Here is a 16,796-nt window from a genome sequence, read left to right as displayed (position 1 = left end):
TCGTTCGCCACCGAGTCGCAGGACTCCGCGCTCGGCAAGCAGACCGACGGCAGCGAGGGCTCGTCGGTCAGGAGGGTCAAGTTTGCCGACGACCCGTCGACCGCCACGGTTTTGCCTCCGCCCATCGAGGAGCAGCAGCAGCAGCAGCAGCAGCAGCAGCCGCCACCTCCACCGCAGCAGCAGCCGCCCAAGAAGAACAGCGTCGTCGACTGTCTCGGACGCCTCAGTCCTAGACGAGCGCCGCCGACCACTCTGTCCAACATACCCGACGTTATAGAGGCAGCTACGACCACCAGCGCGCCGGAGGGCGAGCGCGCCGAAGCCGAGGGCTGCGAGCACACGAGCGTCGAGGAGCCTGCGTATAAAAGCGGCGAGACCGGCAACAAGGTCGTCGCCGACAACATCCAGGCTGTGCACGTGATCATACTGTCCGAGCAGTTGTGAGGTCGACTCTCCAAGTGAACGAGCTCCATGCTCAAGCAATATTGGGTGTGATCATCGCGCGAACAGCGACGAGCGCAAGTTTGATCTCACGCACACTACACAGACACGTACACGTGCACACGCACGCACACACACACACACACACACACACACACACACACACACACACACACACACACACACACACACACACACACACATATTGGATAGTTATCGGGAATGAAAAAAAAACAAAGTGCCGCCAATCGGAGACCTGCAACTCTTCATGGAAATATCCGACGACATTCTATATTTTTATAGGGATTGCGCGCTATAAAAATTATTTATGTATTATTGTGAAGAGCTTCAAGCCTCTCGCTCCCTGCTTACGAGTACGATGGATCATTGTAAATGTATCTTGATAATTCGTCGTTCTCCTCGATACCACGGATAACTTAGCTCTTTTTTCTACGTAGCAGCGAAGCTGTAACCATTGTATCATATTGTAATTACGTATAGCTTTTAAGGTTGACTCACTCACACACACACAAAAATCCAAAAAGAACAAGTGGAACAAATTTATTATTTTATCGCGTTAATAATGATATAAAAATACAGAAAGAAGGCCATAGATTTCGAGCCACTGAGATTCGAAGTCTTTTTTAAAAACAAACAAAAAATGAGAAAAAAAAGGATGAACACGAGAGACACGAGCTCGACGATAATGAGCAACGTAGATTTTTATGTAAGTATGTGCGTGCGTGCGTGTGTATTCGTGTTATATATATGTGTGTGTGTGTGTGTGTGTGTCTGTCTGCATGTGGGCATCTGTACGCGATCGACTTTTTCTAAGTGTAAAAGAAAAACTGCCAGTTACGGTAGGATCGATACTTAATTAAAGCGTAATTTAGAAACGCGTCTTTCCTCTTTCTATTACTTTTTTTTCTTATGTTATCGCATAAAAGTATCGTTCGCTCGAAGAAAGAATGTCGAGGAAAAGAAGGAGACTTATCGAAGCGCCGTCCGGGCAAAGATGCGTCGCTTGATTCTCGGCCCTTTCAAATGCCACCACCCGCGCGCGTCAATATCCGCCATGAGCCGAGACGACGATGCTTCTGTACATACCCTGACTTCGAATCGCTTCACCGCGGTGTATCTCTATTTTTTTTCATTTTGTTCTTTGTTCTTTAAGCGCGTGTAAACCACTACTTTCTTTTTTTCTTTATACTTTGAGGACTCGGACGAGTTGACACATTATCTCAACGTTTCTGTGGGGCGAACTTTTAACGAATGTCGTGCGAGATGGCTCGCTTAGAAAAAGTTAGACGACGTTGTTTGTTTTTTTTTTGTTTTATTCTTTTAGCAATTGACGATTGTTTAGTTTTGTATTTATTTTATTTTTCGATGAACAGTAGGCCTACATTTTCGTTGTTTCTTTTTTCGCCTTTCACGAAATTTCGTTCCACATTACGATCGACTCGGCTGAGTTCTCCACACAAAGCACACAACGTTCCTAAACCGTATGACTCACGTGGTTTTCCGACGCAAATACGTCTTTTGGGGGAGGGGGAGGGGAAACTTTGTGAGATTAAAGTTTGACTTCATTCCACCCCTCTGCATCATCCAATGGGCATATCTCGTGGACGCATAGACTCGATATACTGTCAATCCGTTTGTTGTGCGTCGCATACTCTTTTTTTTTTTTAATATTTCTCTTGTGGTCGTTTGAAGGCAAACTCGCGGCGCATCCCCGGTCGGCGTTTTGGTATATTTTGTACTTTTATACGACGACGAGAATGATTGTGATCCGAAATTTATAAATACACAAATATATTTATCGATGTGACGTGATTGATATCCTGAGATATAAGATAGCACTTATAGCGCGCATAGAGAAAAGAATCTATATATAAATATTATATAAATATTATTGTGCTAAAGTGTGAAAGGATATGGGCGCGAATAAAGAAGCAAAGAAAAGAAGAAGAAAACGAAGCTCGCGTGCTGAAATCGGCAGTAGATGAGCGCGCGTTCGCGTAAACCCATCGTCTGCGTTGAAAAAACAAAACTACTTATCGCAAGAGAAATGCATATTACTTTTAGTCGCCTGTAAATATTAGAAGTAAGCTCTCTTTAATTTTTGTACGTTATTTTTATGTATTATTACCTTGTTTCCTTCGTCGATTGAGCAAGGATGCGCACATTGCGAAAGACGCACGATTTCAGCCCGGGAGTTCAAATACAGCGCGCTCTCTCGCCCTATTTCCATTTTTACTTTATTTTATTAATTCTTTCTTGCGTACGCTGCCTTCTTTCTTTTTTATTATTATTAACAATATTATTTTTTCTCATTATACCTCTTAATATTGTATCATTGTAAGACGGGCGCCATGCGTATGAGTGTGTGGAACTATTGACGTAATTGTTCGCTCGACGACAACACACCGCGCTGCGACTCTTCGTTCGATGGAGAACTTCATCGGCCATCTTGTTGTTATGTGTATATCGAGACGACAATTATTTGCAAGATTGTTATCTAGGTATTTTATAAGTGTAAGACGTCAGTCAATTAAGCGTTGTTATATAATAAAAAAAACATCATTGATTAATAAAGTCTAGGGTTATTATGAAATAAATGATATTGACATTTTTATTTATTTGACCTTAACAAAACTTGAAGAGCTTAGTATCGTACTTATAACTTTTTTTTAGGTTGAGTACTTTTATTCAGAATGATTGGGTGATTCGTTGTTTAACGAGCAATTTTTTGCCGACGTTTTCCAAATTGAATAAGAGAAGCTCGCGTGGTGTCGTCAATGATGTTGTCAACGTTTAAATTGTTAAAACTATTTTTTGGACGATTCAGCATGATCTCATTTATTGGCCGTAGCGTTATATACACATATAGACATGCTCTCGCATTAAAAAAAACTAAACTGTTGTTCATTAATCCTCGCCATACTCACGGCTTTACGCACGACATTGAAAAAAAAATATGAAAAAAGACGAGCCGACGGCGCAGTAGAGATGGATATTAGAGATGGATCGAGAGAAAATTAAAAAAAAGCAGCGTCTCGCAAGATTCTCTTGAAATAACAATAAAAATATTACACGTAGGAAAATCTCGTTCGTCAATGCTCGATCAGCTATAAATAAAATAACTAATTATAACAATATCACGCAACTTTTTGCATTATCTAGTTTCCGAGAAAAACCAAGCAGTTTGCGAGAAATTTTTGCCATTATACTTAAGATAGTAAATGTCGTGAGTCACTCGGTGTAATTTCAATAAGCTTTGGAAGTGGATGTAAGTTTATTGTCTTCGTAACTGTACTTTTAAGTGACAGCTTTAGCCTCTAGATATCTCGTTGGCAGGAAGCGAACTTGTGATCCTTGAATGGAAGTTGGAAGTGACGAAGGACGCGTCGTGACCAATTACAGTTCTGCGAGAGTTCGTATGAATGAGAGAGCGAGCGATTCACGTATAGAAAGATAAAATGCTGCCAGAAAAAGTTGAAATCGTATACGTAGAGCGCGTATATTAGAAAAGACGTAGATATATTATATATATCAAAGTATTGTGGGATAGTGGACGTCATATTTTTTCATGATAGAAACAAAAGTATAAGAAGAGAGAAGTCCGAAGCTCATTTCAAATGTGCGCTGGCCGAGCATCGTCGCGAGCATTGCAGGTTTATCGCGTTCTATTATAATAATGAATAACCGAGGGCCGTCATCTCAAGCCCAAAAGTTCACTCACGCACCCATGTCATTTTCAGTATATTATTCACACGGATAAATACATACACGACACTCGTCTTTGATTACGTTAAATGTAAAATTGCAGATTTGTAAATAGTTATGACAAACAAACGAACGTAATGTTTAAAATACAACATGCTAATACGGCTCTTGCGAAATATTTACCTACAACTTTATCAGAATATAAGTCAAGAGTAAAGATCTAATATTTACGAGGTACGACTGTGCGCGCGCGCGCGTCTCTGTGTTTGTGTGCGTGTGTGTGTGTGTGTGTGTGGAGGTTTCAGAAAATAGTCTGAATGCAATTCTTCATTTTAAATATTAATGCATAATAGCGTCGTCACCTCGTATTTTCCGACAACAAAAAAAGGAAAATTTATGTGTAATACGGGAAAAATAAGCCGTACAATATTGTAAACGTTTACGAATACACAAACTTCTTGCGATTATTGTGCAAATGATTATGATATTTTTTACAAAAAAATACTTATCGATTGTCTAAACTATAATAGATGAACGCTCCGAGATGGAAAATATTACGACTAAATGATTGGGAATGAAATTAAATGCGACCTATTTATTTTTACTTTATTGTAAGCAATGCATTTGTGTGTGTTCGTGTAATCATCGAATTCAACAAATTGTTGTCCTTTTGTTCAATATTTGAACAACTGCCAATCTTGTGATTACACTTTTCAAAGCGATTTGTCTAATTTTGTACATACGACAGTGTAAGAAGAAGAAAAACAAACAAAGCAATTATCAAATACTTGATTTACATTAGCACTACTTTTTACTTGATTTTTAACTTTTACTTGATCAAGAAAATATTATTACTGCTTATTATATACGTGTATAAATTTTTTGTTGCAATATGAAATAAATCACGAATTCCCAGTTAATTTTCGGCTTATTATTGCAAACTGTTCCTATCAACTTTCATCAACTTTACTCAAAACTAAAAAACGTCGATATCTAAAATTTTCGGTACGAAAGAGCGAGCCATTCTTCAAGGAAAAGAAAGCATAAAAGTCAAAGTGCGCTGCGGTAATTAGCATTTCTTTATGTAAGCTGCGAAGACGAGCAGCGATGGTGGTAGTTGAATCTCAGCAGCCGGATATCACGGAACAAAGAAGCCGTGTTTTCTTCGTTTGCCGGGTCGACGACGAGCGTCTTCCTCCCACACGCTCGCGCACGCGGCTTAATTATTCGCGTATTAAGTCGCTTTGAATAGGGAAAGACGGTAAGGTGGGAGGCTCCCGCAGTTCATGGGAACTGAGCCGAGAACGTATACTCAATGTCAGAGCCGCCTTCTGGCCTTCGCATGTTCTCTTTGCGCGCATTACACGATAATCATATTCGCACCGCGCGTGACCACCCCACTAGCACTTGTATTTACTTCGATGGCAGAGAGGCTGAAAACTCACGCTCCCACGTGCGCGCACTATCCGATCGTTGCAAATCTGACAAGGCGCTTGCGTGCGTACTGCCCGTCTGCACTTGTGGGGAAGAGGATGCGTTCAACGTATTCCTTAGCCTTTCTTCTTTTCCATTTGGACTCGATGCCTCGTCTACCGTGAGATATACTTTAATTACGATCTTATCCGAGGTTCAGGGACAATTGCGTTGTATGTTTCGTAGACCAATGATCGATATCGGTAATATCGCAGAACAATCGATCAAACCTTGTGAGAAATCCCTTGCTATTTACTTTCCGCATCCTTATTTCAGTTGCAACGCTTTGCATTGCCCAAAATTTGTTATTTGTAGAAGGTACAACTTCAATTGTCAAGACCGATTTCATACATGAGTTCTGTTATTTTATAAATATGCAACATACACGCCAACAATAAAAGCAATAATTATCCGTCAAGGGGTAATTAGTAACTGAAGCTACGATATCTTTTTAAGGTAGATGGACAGTAGTTTCATCGGCTCATAAAAGAATACATTGCCAAAATATCTTCTTGAATGTTTCAGTAAAATTGAACGACATCTAGCGTCAGTCTTTAGGAACAATACAAGTTTAGCTTCGGTCTCTCGATTACCAGCATCGGTTAAGATAGTAAATAAGAAACTTTCGATATATGTAAGCAAGGAAGAAATCCATTGACTAGTTTGCACATTTCTGTAAAATCTAGATTTTTAACTAGCGCTTATTCAACGATAACTAATAATATTGATGAGAATTACGTTGACATTTGAATAAATTACTCGGACATGCAAACGTTTATTTGAGCAGAGTCGAATCTAACTGTAATCATACTTTTGAATTTCGAAGTAAATTTAACATGTTGGCGTGAAACTGTCAATTGTTTTATCGATTAATTTCAGTTTTTCTGCTACGTTTCTTGGCATGTAACCTTTTAAATTTCAGTTAAACGTTTGACCTCCGTTCAAAATTCTCTAGTACCTTTTGTGCATCGAAAAATCGATAAAATAAAGCCGCAATGCGCGAAATTTTGAATATCCAAGCAGGCCAATGCGGTAACCAGATCGGCTCTCGAGTAAGCACTTTTGATATATCCCAACCCAACCCAAAAATTACACGGTCGCGACACTCAGCAAATAAAAATGCCCGAACGAAAATAATGCGATACGCCCGAACTATATTTGCAATAATTGCATAGGCTTAAATGCATTCGTTGCAAGTGCTGAGAATCAATTTGGATAAAAAGAGAGAAACATGTCGTTTAGTTTTGGGAAGTGATATCCGGAGAACACGGTATCCAGCCGGACGGCACCTACCAGGGTAGCAACGATCTGCAGCTGGACAAGATAAGCGTGTTCTTTAACGAGACATCCTTCAAGCGTTACATCCCTCGCACGGTCATCGTCGACTTGGAGCCCGGCACGATAGACGCTATTCGCTCGAGCACTTTCGGCGACATATTCCGCCCGGATAACTTTGTGTTTGGACAGAATGGAGCAAGTAATAATTGGGCCAAAGGCCATTACACCGAGGGTGCCGAGATCGCTGACCAGGTACTCGACGTGGTACGTCGCGAGGCCGAGAACTGCGACTGCATTCAAGGTTTCCAACTGACCCACTCGCTCGGTGGCGGCACTGGGTCCGGCATGGGTACTCTACTACTGTCGAAAATTCGAGACGAGTACCCGGATAGAATCGTCAACGCCTACTCGATCGTACCATCGCCAAAAGTACAGGATACAGTTGTCGGACCGTACAATGTGCTGCTTTCGATTCAGCAGCTTGTCAATTTGACCGACTCGACGTTTTGCATTGACAATCAAGCGCTATACGAGATTTGTTTGAGGACCTTGGAACTGCCGAGTCCGACCTACGGCGACCTCAATCAATTGGTGTCGCTCACGATGTCTGGAGTAACCACTTGTTTACGATTTCCAGGTTGATAATTGCAATGTTGCATTTTATCTTGTTTATTTCAAGTCCAGGTCAATTAAATCATAAGATAATTTTTTCACAATTTTCAATGGTTTTGTCATAAGTTATTTTAGCAAACTGATGCTGATTCATTTTCATTTATTTTAATTGATTTTACATAAGCAGAAGAATAAAAATATCAATCTCATTCTCAGTACTGTGTCTGCCTTTTGAAAGAGTCGCTTGATACTCGACAGGTCAACTAAACGCCGATTTGCGGAAACTGGCCGTAAACATGGTACCGTTCCCGCGCTTGCACTTCTTACTCACGGGTTTCGCTCCATTGATTTCAAGGGTCTGCAAAGTCTACAACAACTTAAGCGTACCAGAGTTAACTCAGCAAATGTTCGATTCCCGAAACGTCATGGCTGCTTGTGATCCACGCAACGGAAGGTAAGCAATGTTTCGATAGCAATTTATCCGCAAACGTGTAAGGAGACTGATCGTAAAAATCAATGTTTTCAATAGGTACTTGACCATAGCAGCGATTTTCCGTGGTAAAATTTCAATGCGGGAAATCGACGACGAAATGTTGAACGTCCAGAACAAAAACAGTCCGTACTTCGTTGATTGGATTCCCAACAACGTGAAAACCGCTTTGTGTGACATACCACCGACGGGTCTCGATATTTCGGGCACGTTCCTCGGCAATAGCACCGTCATACACGAGGTTTTCAAGCGCGTTTCCACGCAATTCAGTCTGATGTTCAAGCGAAAAGCCTTTCTACATTGGTTCACCGGCGAAGGCATGGAGGAGAACGAGTTTACCGACGCGCATGCCGATTTACTCGATTTGATCGCCGAATATCAACAGTACGAGTGCGCCGAGGAATGTCATAATGAAGATGTCGACATCGTTGAAGAAGAGTCGTAGCAAGAGATGTTCGTAGGCCTGCTTAAAATTTTCAAGTGAGGACTGACGGCTTTGATATTGCTGATTTTTTTTTTAGTGATTACGCTTTATTTCATAGTTATCAAATTTATGTGAGTAATTGTTTCGTCATGGCTACCTATGATTCCTGTTAACAATCATTTGTGTTGAATAATTAATACAGTTTTAATGTTCCTAAATTTTCACTTTTTTTACGATCTCATTGTAAAATAATAAATTGTAATACTCTCTTCAATCAGATTTTAATTCAATTGCACATTAGGTTTATAAAAAGTGAAAAATGTAGCTATTTCAACTAACAGAAAATTATTGAATTAGACGTCGACAATGGTACTTCATTACAAGTTTTTTATAACGAAAATATTTTCATAATTACGACTTGTATTTAATTTATACAGATTGAAAATACCTATTAGACGAAATATAAACATAGCTTTAGAATTAAAATAACCCAATATAAATTTACTAAATAATTGGCTAAATTAAATAATAAAGTATTGGCTCTTTTCAAATTACAAATGAAATTATGCATTAAACTGGCAATATGACTTTACATTAGTCGACTAATCGAAATCTACTCGAACTATCGTTGAAATATCTTACAATGTTTTCATGTTTATGGGCCATTCTCAACTACTTTGATCAAGTCTTGACGCCATCGATAATCATCATAGTTAGTGCAATCGTCAGGTACGTTAATTTAAACATAAGGTAAACAAACACCTCTATTACCATTCTGCCATCTCTGTCACGATAATTTTTTTCGACACTTCGTGTGCAAAGTAAGTCTTTCTCCCGCGTTTGGCGAAAAACGAGCGTTGAAAATCGTACTTTCCACACGTCGTATCAAAAAATACGGTACGACACATGTTCGGGAAAGAGTTTGGAAGGAACACGAGACAAAAGTAATAGTACATTACGACACAAGTGTGGGAAAGTAGATTCTGGTCTCGTGTGCCGTACCGTTTTTTTTGATACGACGTGTGGAAAGTGCAATTTTTAACGCACGTTTTCTGCCGAGCGTGCGGGATAGACGCACTTTGCGCACGGAGTATCGAAAATGAATTATCAAAAGAATTTGCAAATGCTATATGTGTAGTAGGTTGAACAGGATAATTTTACTCATTCATTCCTATAAGTAGGGACTACGCAAATGATTTAAAAGTCAAATTTACTTGAAAGAATATAAAATGATATTTATACGGGTATATTTTACAATAAATTTGTTACACATATTTATAATAACAACAATGGAAAATATTTATTTTTAATTCACCGCTAAATATTGCGAACAACAGCAATATTTGGCAAGGATAAGAATGTAAATGACATTTGCAGGAAATTACGTTAATTTCTGGTTAAAACATTATAATATTATTCAGCACTTCACTTTTACGTTCCTTGTTCACTCATGACTAGCAAAAACAAGAGGTATGGTTATATTACATATATAATTCTAACATAGCAGGTCAAATGACTTTTCCATTTTGTTGGAATAGAAACTGGCTTTCTTATAATGAATAATGTCTGTGAGAATGTTGCGCGCGCTCATTTCGTCATCCTCCAGGGTGAGACTACCTGGCGGAGTTTCAGATACCTTGTTTGTTTCAACGTACTCCGGCCAGCAGTTAATGGCAATTTCATGGGCAGCCTCACCGCTGTATATCTTGGTATTCAATGTCTCTGGAAACTGTACTAGGTAATGCACAACAGGGTCGTTATTCCTCTCTATGGCCAAATGAAGAGCTGTTCTACCACAAAGACCTTCCCTGGCATTCACATCAGCACCGTTGCGCACCAATAGGCATACGATTTCCAAGTCACCCATATAAGCAGCGATGTGTAAAGCAGTCATACCTGAAATTTAACAAAAAGCCAAGACCTTAGTCGATTTCAGAACACGTTTGTACGATCGATTAATCGACATCGTCATAGGGAAACAAAAAGAAAACAAGCACAACCCGTGTCGTTATTATTATTATTAAAATAATACGAGACAACTGGGGTTTTGTAAGATACGTCGATGGTGAATATTGATAAAATTTGCTTATTAGATTATGCCACCGGTGTATCCGATAATCCAAACTAAAACTTGCGAATTCGGCAAAGAAACTCACCATAATAATTTCTAGAGTTTATCAGAGCCGGATGTGGTGCCAACGACTTCTCCACTAAGCTAAATGGATCTGTCAAAGCCCTGACACTTTCCGTACGTTGCTCCTTCACAGCAAGATGAAGAGCCGTATCACCGTCGTATGTCCGCGCTTCAGTGTTTGCACCCGCCAGCACTAATTTCCGAACAATACTATAGTTTTCCGCCAAAACTGCATAATGCAGTGCCGTGAACTGTTCCTTGTTGACAATGTCCAGATATGAAGGATTCGGTGCCGTATCAATAAGATACTCGGTTACATCGAACGCCTGCACGATTATCGAGATGTGCAGTTGGCTGTAAATTTCAAATAAATTAAAATCGTACATCCTTTAAATTTATATTTATAACTTAGTTTCATTGAAGTTTATCAATTATCATCGCAGAAACTGCGGATATAGACAAATTTCAGCAATGAAGCTATAACGATGTAAAAGAGTCGATCCAACACCAAGTACATAAAAATAAATTGCAACTTACGTGTCACCGTGAATATCGCAATGATAGAAGTCGTCTGGTAAGAAATCGTCTACTAAAAACATGTTCTTCGTAAAAGCGGGTTGTGTGCATCTACTTAAGTCGTTTCCCTCGACACCTTCCAACTTGAGCTGATGAATGAAACTCTCGGAAAGTTGAGAGTCCAAGTCAGCGGAGTCGAACGTCTTCATTTTGGGCTGATAGACAATTTTTTGAGACATAACAACCTGATAATGTAACGCTGAAATAAGTAAAAAAACTGCACTCAGTAGCACTGAAGAAACGTTATGATAGACGTTAAGACACGTTAACACTCGAAAGTAGAACTCTAGTCGCGCGAGCTGTCAAAACTAACTAACTCATCGGTCAGAGCTGCGCTACCTTTAATAGCTTCTCTTACTGAGGTACGCCCTCCCTCCAAAGGCCGCCAACCATCGCTTGACCACTGACCGTGGGGAGGTTTTGGGACGATCGCTCTACTGTTGGTCCCATCAGAAACGCCATATGCGCCTCAGGAAAGAAACACAGCTTGGGAAACCTTGGGGATTCCCCAATTGCTTAATGGCTTCACTGAGGGTTTTACTACTTCTTGTACGATTTAACGCTTCTCCGTCCGAATTTCATATGAACACATACGTGTTACATTAAGATCATGTGCCCGTGAATTCTAACACTACATCAATCCTTCGTGAATCACGGATTATTAGCTTTTATTATGATACAAAGAGTAGTTCTGCAAGGATACCATTACAATGTATTGATAAATATAAAGTGCTGTAACTAGCTTTTGAGACGATAACAGTTTGTATTTGTCTAGTAAAAAAAAATAATTAATGCAAACTCAACAAAATATTTCTTGAAAAATGTGGTCTCTTCAGACGTAAGAACATACATGAAAACAAATATGCTGTCGTAAGCTGTAAAAAACGTTATGGTTACCGAGATTTTATCAAGTAATAAAAAATATTTAAAATTTGCCAAGAAATATTTTGCATCTACATATTTAGGTATTATTTGTCTGAATTATTGATTCCCAAAGTAACTGTAAAATAATGTATTCATTTTATCTTCATATTGAAATGACCGTCGATAAATCAGTTCTCGTTTTTTTTTCTACAGAAAAAATTTAACATTGAGATTTTCTTTATAAAAGTTGCTTGCTTTATAAACTGCTTGTGTGTAATAAAGCTAGAAAGTTTAATATAAAATATTTAAAAATATTTCGAACGTTAATGTTTTGAAAAAAATACAATTCTTTTAGGATAATACTTTGCTAAAAACTTTTTATAGTTTCATAAATATTTCACTATTTTTTAATATTAAAAAATATATTTACATTGTTGTTTAAAAATAAGATATATAAATAAAAACATTGTTTACTTCGTGAAAGTATATTTCAATATTTAATAGATTGACTGTCAAGATATATGCAACAATTTACAAATATATTTATTAAAATAAGCATGTTTGAAGCTCCAGTTATTAAAACGCTTCACTATGACTTCAGTGATTACTTAAATGAATAACTAGATTTTATCCACCACTAGATATTAATAATTGAAACATTGATATGTAAAGCAAAATTTTTTTTAAATTCACCCATAGAAGAAAATAAAGTTTTAAGATTGTCTGTGGTTAATAATTTTATACACTTACGTACTTTATATAATTACGAAAAAATCAATGAACATAACTCATAAAACAATTTTTGGCCAAAATATAATTTCAGTGTAACCTTAAAATAGAAATTAAATCATTATTAGAGTTGTGGCACCTTACTTAGTCATTATGAATAAAGTTTATAATTTATCAATAAAATGTGATCTGATTTGAGTATTCATTAAATCGCATGAAAATATTCTCATGTTACATGTAAATCTTATAAAAAATGTTTATAAAGTAACAACATTGCAATAAATAAAAAATGGAACATGTTAATCAATGGAAACTCATAGTTAATCCGAGTAACACACAGATAAACACGAAAAGCAAGCTTGATAGTAAGTTTAATATTAATTCAGGAAAAAAATCGAAACGAAGCATCTCGGTAGTACAACATTGCAAACTCATTAACAGTTAAGCCGAAGTATGTGAGGTACCGTAGCTTAGATAGAGAGAGAGAGAGAGAGAGAGAGAGAGAGAGAGAGAGAGAGAGAGAGAGAGAGAGAGAGATAGCAACAGACCAGGCCTATGCTGGGGAAAACCCAGAATCCGTCGGAATATTGTAATATTGTCGGACATCCCCCGACCTTTCACGAACAGAACATGCAATGTTCATTACTTTCTCTATCTCTCTTGTAACATATTTTCAACATCCGTAAACGTCAGGCTAGGTGTATACAGAGCCTATTGTTGATTGACCAGGCAAGATAAAAGGCTTTATTTGCATACCAGACGGTACGTTTCGGCAACGCGAAAAAGCACAAATCTTCCACAAACTTTACTAATGGCAAACATGAATAAATAAAGGCAACGTTTTCTGAAACAATAGGGAAATTGTTGACTTTTCGAGTGCGTTGTTTGTTGTTTTTACTCTGAATCTACAGAAAAGCTGCTCAACTGGTTGATACTCGGACGTTTGGTTGGTACCTTTAAGTCAGGCTTGTCCCGCTGCATCGTTACGCGCGTTTTGCGAGAGCGACACAAGTGTGCTCTCGAAAATGGAAGCGAGGGCGGTTCTGCGAAAACCTCTTTCAAATGTTGCTGCGTTTTCTTACAAATTACGATACAAATTGCGGTAAACGCTTCGTCTTTTCTCTCTTAAAGAGCGAACAACTGAACTTTTATACTAGATTCATTGATTTTTTTCCCTTTCGAGATGCTTGATGCTAATAATAGATTAAATTTAAGGATTATTGACAAATTCAACTTCTAAGGATCCTTTCATGCATTTATTATTCAATTATTGCCAACGTTTCCATGATATAAATAATCATCCTCATCAAAACTGTAAAAACACGCCAACATCAAGAAACAACAATCATTGAAAGACGAAATATCCAATAGTTATGCTTGTTAGCATTTTTGAAAACAATTCCCCTTTTCCACTCATTTTTCACAGTTTAGCCTTTTAGTATAAATACTCTCGGAATACCAACTGTTACTTGTTTGTCTCTGATTTGAGGGCGTAGCAATCAGAATACGTTTTTTCTCTTATTATATGAAAAAATCTTTAATGTGATTTGTGCAATGATAATAATAATCAGCAATATACTTCAGTGAGTGTCTTTGTTTTACAGTATGATTGATTGAAATAATTATGTTAATTTATTTGTGCATTCATTAGTTTATGTTTCTTCAGTTTGCTGTTGGTGATGGATGTCATAAGAAGTTCATTGACAAGTTTATTTAGGTGGTTTTAAAGTCCTGAATTATATTTTGCGTAGAATTTTGTAATTTCTTCATTACTAATATTTAACACATCCATTAGATAAACTTGATACATTTTAAGGATATTATTGCTATCATCATACAATATACAGAATGATATACTAGAGAGACTACTCGGAAACTAACTCTGTCGTAAAGTCCTCAACTGTTTCTTCAGCACTGTCTCGAGATAGGTTTAGCGATGTCAAATCAAAAATAAAATATTCATAACTTAGTGATAATAATGATGCTGATAAGGCTTGGAAAGTCCGAGAAATTTTTAATTTGTTCAAAAAAATATGCAACAATTTGGTTTTTTTCAACTGCTATTTCCGTGAACGAAATGATGGTTCGATTTTTCAGACGCACGCGCCTAAAACAATATTTACCTTACAAACCTGATAGATATAAGATAAAGCTCTGGTCCTTGTGTGGGGCAAATGGATATATATTCAATGTAGGCATTTGGTGTGGTAAGAATTACACAAGTATTGGAATAAATTTATCTAAGTGACCACTTGACTCTAGAATAGTTTTACACATGATCAATTCACTTTTACTTGGCATTTCAAAAAGAAAATTATCTGAGTATCATAATTATTTTGACAATTATTTCATCAGTCCGGATTTAGTCACTCACTTGGATAAATGTGGCTCACGATCGACGAGAACTGTTCATAAAGACAAGATAATATAAAAGCATGTGTTTGAAAAAAAATGTCCTAGAGGATCATTCAAAGTAAGCCATGATTATTTGAAAAAAATTTACGGTTTGGACGCCATTTTAAAAATACTATTTTAAAAAATGATCTTGAAACGATGGATTCTTAAAATTCAGACATTCGTTCCATCGGTTGAGAAAGTTTAACTTTGAAAATTAGATTTAAAAAAAAAGAGACCGGAAAATTGATGTTTTTTTATTATTTGAGTGCCTTTTTCCATAAACATTAATAATTTTGTATGATTTCGAGTTCATCAATAGAAAAGGCTTGTTCCTAGCTTTCAGAATATGCCTCTCTCAATTTTTTTTGACGTCTACAGAATTAGACATAACATTCCAAAGACCGATGTATTAAGAGTGGCGTTTTTAACCGAAACGGGTTAATGTATTTTCTTGGAGGCTATCCGTCTTGCTCGGCGTTTCTTCAAGCATTCAAAATTTCATTATATTTTTTTCAATCAATTAATTTATTATTAAATCAATTAACTTTAATAGTTTAAATAATTTTTCAGGACTATTATTGCATATAGATGTATGGGATATCATACCTACTTCATATTAAAAAAATAACAATATAATTTGTTTTTATTTGATTCCTTTTTTCAATTTTTCCTTAAGGTATCCATCTTGCCTAGGTTTTCCCTATTGCTTACTATTAAAGTGTCTTTAGGGAAACTAAACAGGTACAATTTAGAAATGTACCAGTATCACCATGAGCATTGTCGTCGCTAAGAAACAGCTGTAGGTTAATAATTCACTACTTAAAATAAGTCTAAGTTTTGACTCAAATAGCCATTAGACTTTCTCAATTCTTTACAATTCGACAGGACGACCGCTTAAACAACAATAGAAACAAGCAGCTGAATCGTAATGTATATCTTAGAAGAGTTTATTTATAACGCCCGTGAAAAGATGCGGGTGTTAGGCACTTCGGAAACGTGTGCACCGTTCTCCAAGCGTCTGCTATGACCATTAGTTCCTCAGGTGAGAGAAAATTCGCCTGCTCACTGAAGTTAGTCTCCGCTCGTGACGATCAACCCCAACGCTCAAGAAAATACGATTTATGACCCAAGTGCTGTAAAGGAAGGCCGAGTTTATATCGAGGAAGCATACCGCGACAATTTACCTGCACAGGGAGTGACTCCTACAGTGTGCACGTTACTGACACTTGCGCCCGGTATGCTGCCTCGATCTTGACCGATCGCTTTTGACAACCGTACACCGTCAACGATATCACAAATGACCCCTTGGCCTTAAGAACTACGCTTACTTTTTAGGATGGTTGTAGGGAAATGATTAAAAATTCATTTTTAATCATTTTCATCTTCTCCTCTTTCAATTAATGCATGATTGCAACTGCATGTTGAATAAGCAAGTAATCTTTAACAGTCATTTTTTTTAGAAATCGGGAGGTGCGTATCTTTACAAATATAAGCTTCTCCACAGTGTGGTCGCTGTCCATATGGAGTGAAAGCTTGTCACATATTTCAGACACATTTCAAGCACGTGCGCTCTGGGTACAGAGTTGGTTGGTATAGGAAGTAGAAACACAAACGCGGAAAAGACGGCGTAGTCGCACAATGCAGTTTTCCAA

The 16,796-nt window shown here is 37.6% G+C and overlaps 2 protein-coding genes across 4 annotated transcripts; one reads left to right on the top strand and one right to left on the bottom strand.

Moving 5' to 3' along the window:
* The first annotated feature begins 6,635 nt into the window (after positions 1 to 6,635).
* LOC131663533 (tubulin beta chain-like) lies at positions 6,636 to 8,803 on the top strand. Its single transcript, XM_058933994.1, has 5 exons — positions 6,636 to 6,692; positions 6,883 to 7,362; positions 7,399 to 7,555; positions 7,789 to 7,984; positions 8,060 to 8,803. Exons 1-5 carry the CDS (start codon positions 6,636 to 6,638, stop codon positions 8,463 to 8,465), a joined length of 1,296 nt encoding a protein of 431 aa, XP_058789977.1. The 3' UTR covers positions 8,466 to 8,803.
* An 864-nt stretch (positions 8,804 to 9,667) lies between these two features.
* On the bottom strand, positions 9,668 to 11,687 carry LOC131663534 (NF-kappa-B inhibitor cactus-like). Of its 3 annotated transcripts, none has more exons than XM_058933996.1 (4): positions 11,494 to 11,687; positions 11,116 to 11,353; positions 10,601 to 10,932; positions 9,668 to 10,340 (listed from the first exon to the last, which is right to left on the bottom strand). In XM_058933996.1, exons 2-4 carry the CDS (start codon positions 11,331 to 11,333, stop codon positions 9,940 to 9,942), a joined length of 951 nt encoding a protein of 316 aa, XP_058789979.1. In that variant the 5' UTR covers positions 11,334 to 11,353; positions 11,494 to 11,687; the 3' UTR covers positions 9,668 to 9,939. The 3 variants fall into 3 exon arrangements, with proteins under 3 accessions (XP_058789979.1, XP_058789980.1, XP_058789978.1); XM_058933997.1 differs by having other exon boundaries at positions 11,513 to 11,687; XM_058933995.1 differs by lacking the exon at positions 11,494 to 11,687 and having other exon boundaries at positions 11,116 to 11,470.
* Positions 11,688 to 16,796: the final 5,109 nt, after the last annotated feature.

The sequence above is a fragment of the Phymastichus coffea genome, unplaced genomic scaffold (genome assembly GCF_024137745.1).
Source record: "Phymastichus coffea isolate CEN01 unplaced genomic scaffold, Cenicafe_Pcof_1.1 PCOF00036, whole genome shotgun sequence".
Taxonomy (NCBI): domain Eukaryota; kingdom Metazoa; phylum Arthropoda; class Insecta; order Hymenoptera; family Eulophidae; genus Phymastichus; species Phymastichus coffea.
This window is presented reverse-complemented; position numbering and strand designations above follow the sequence as displayed.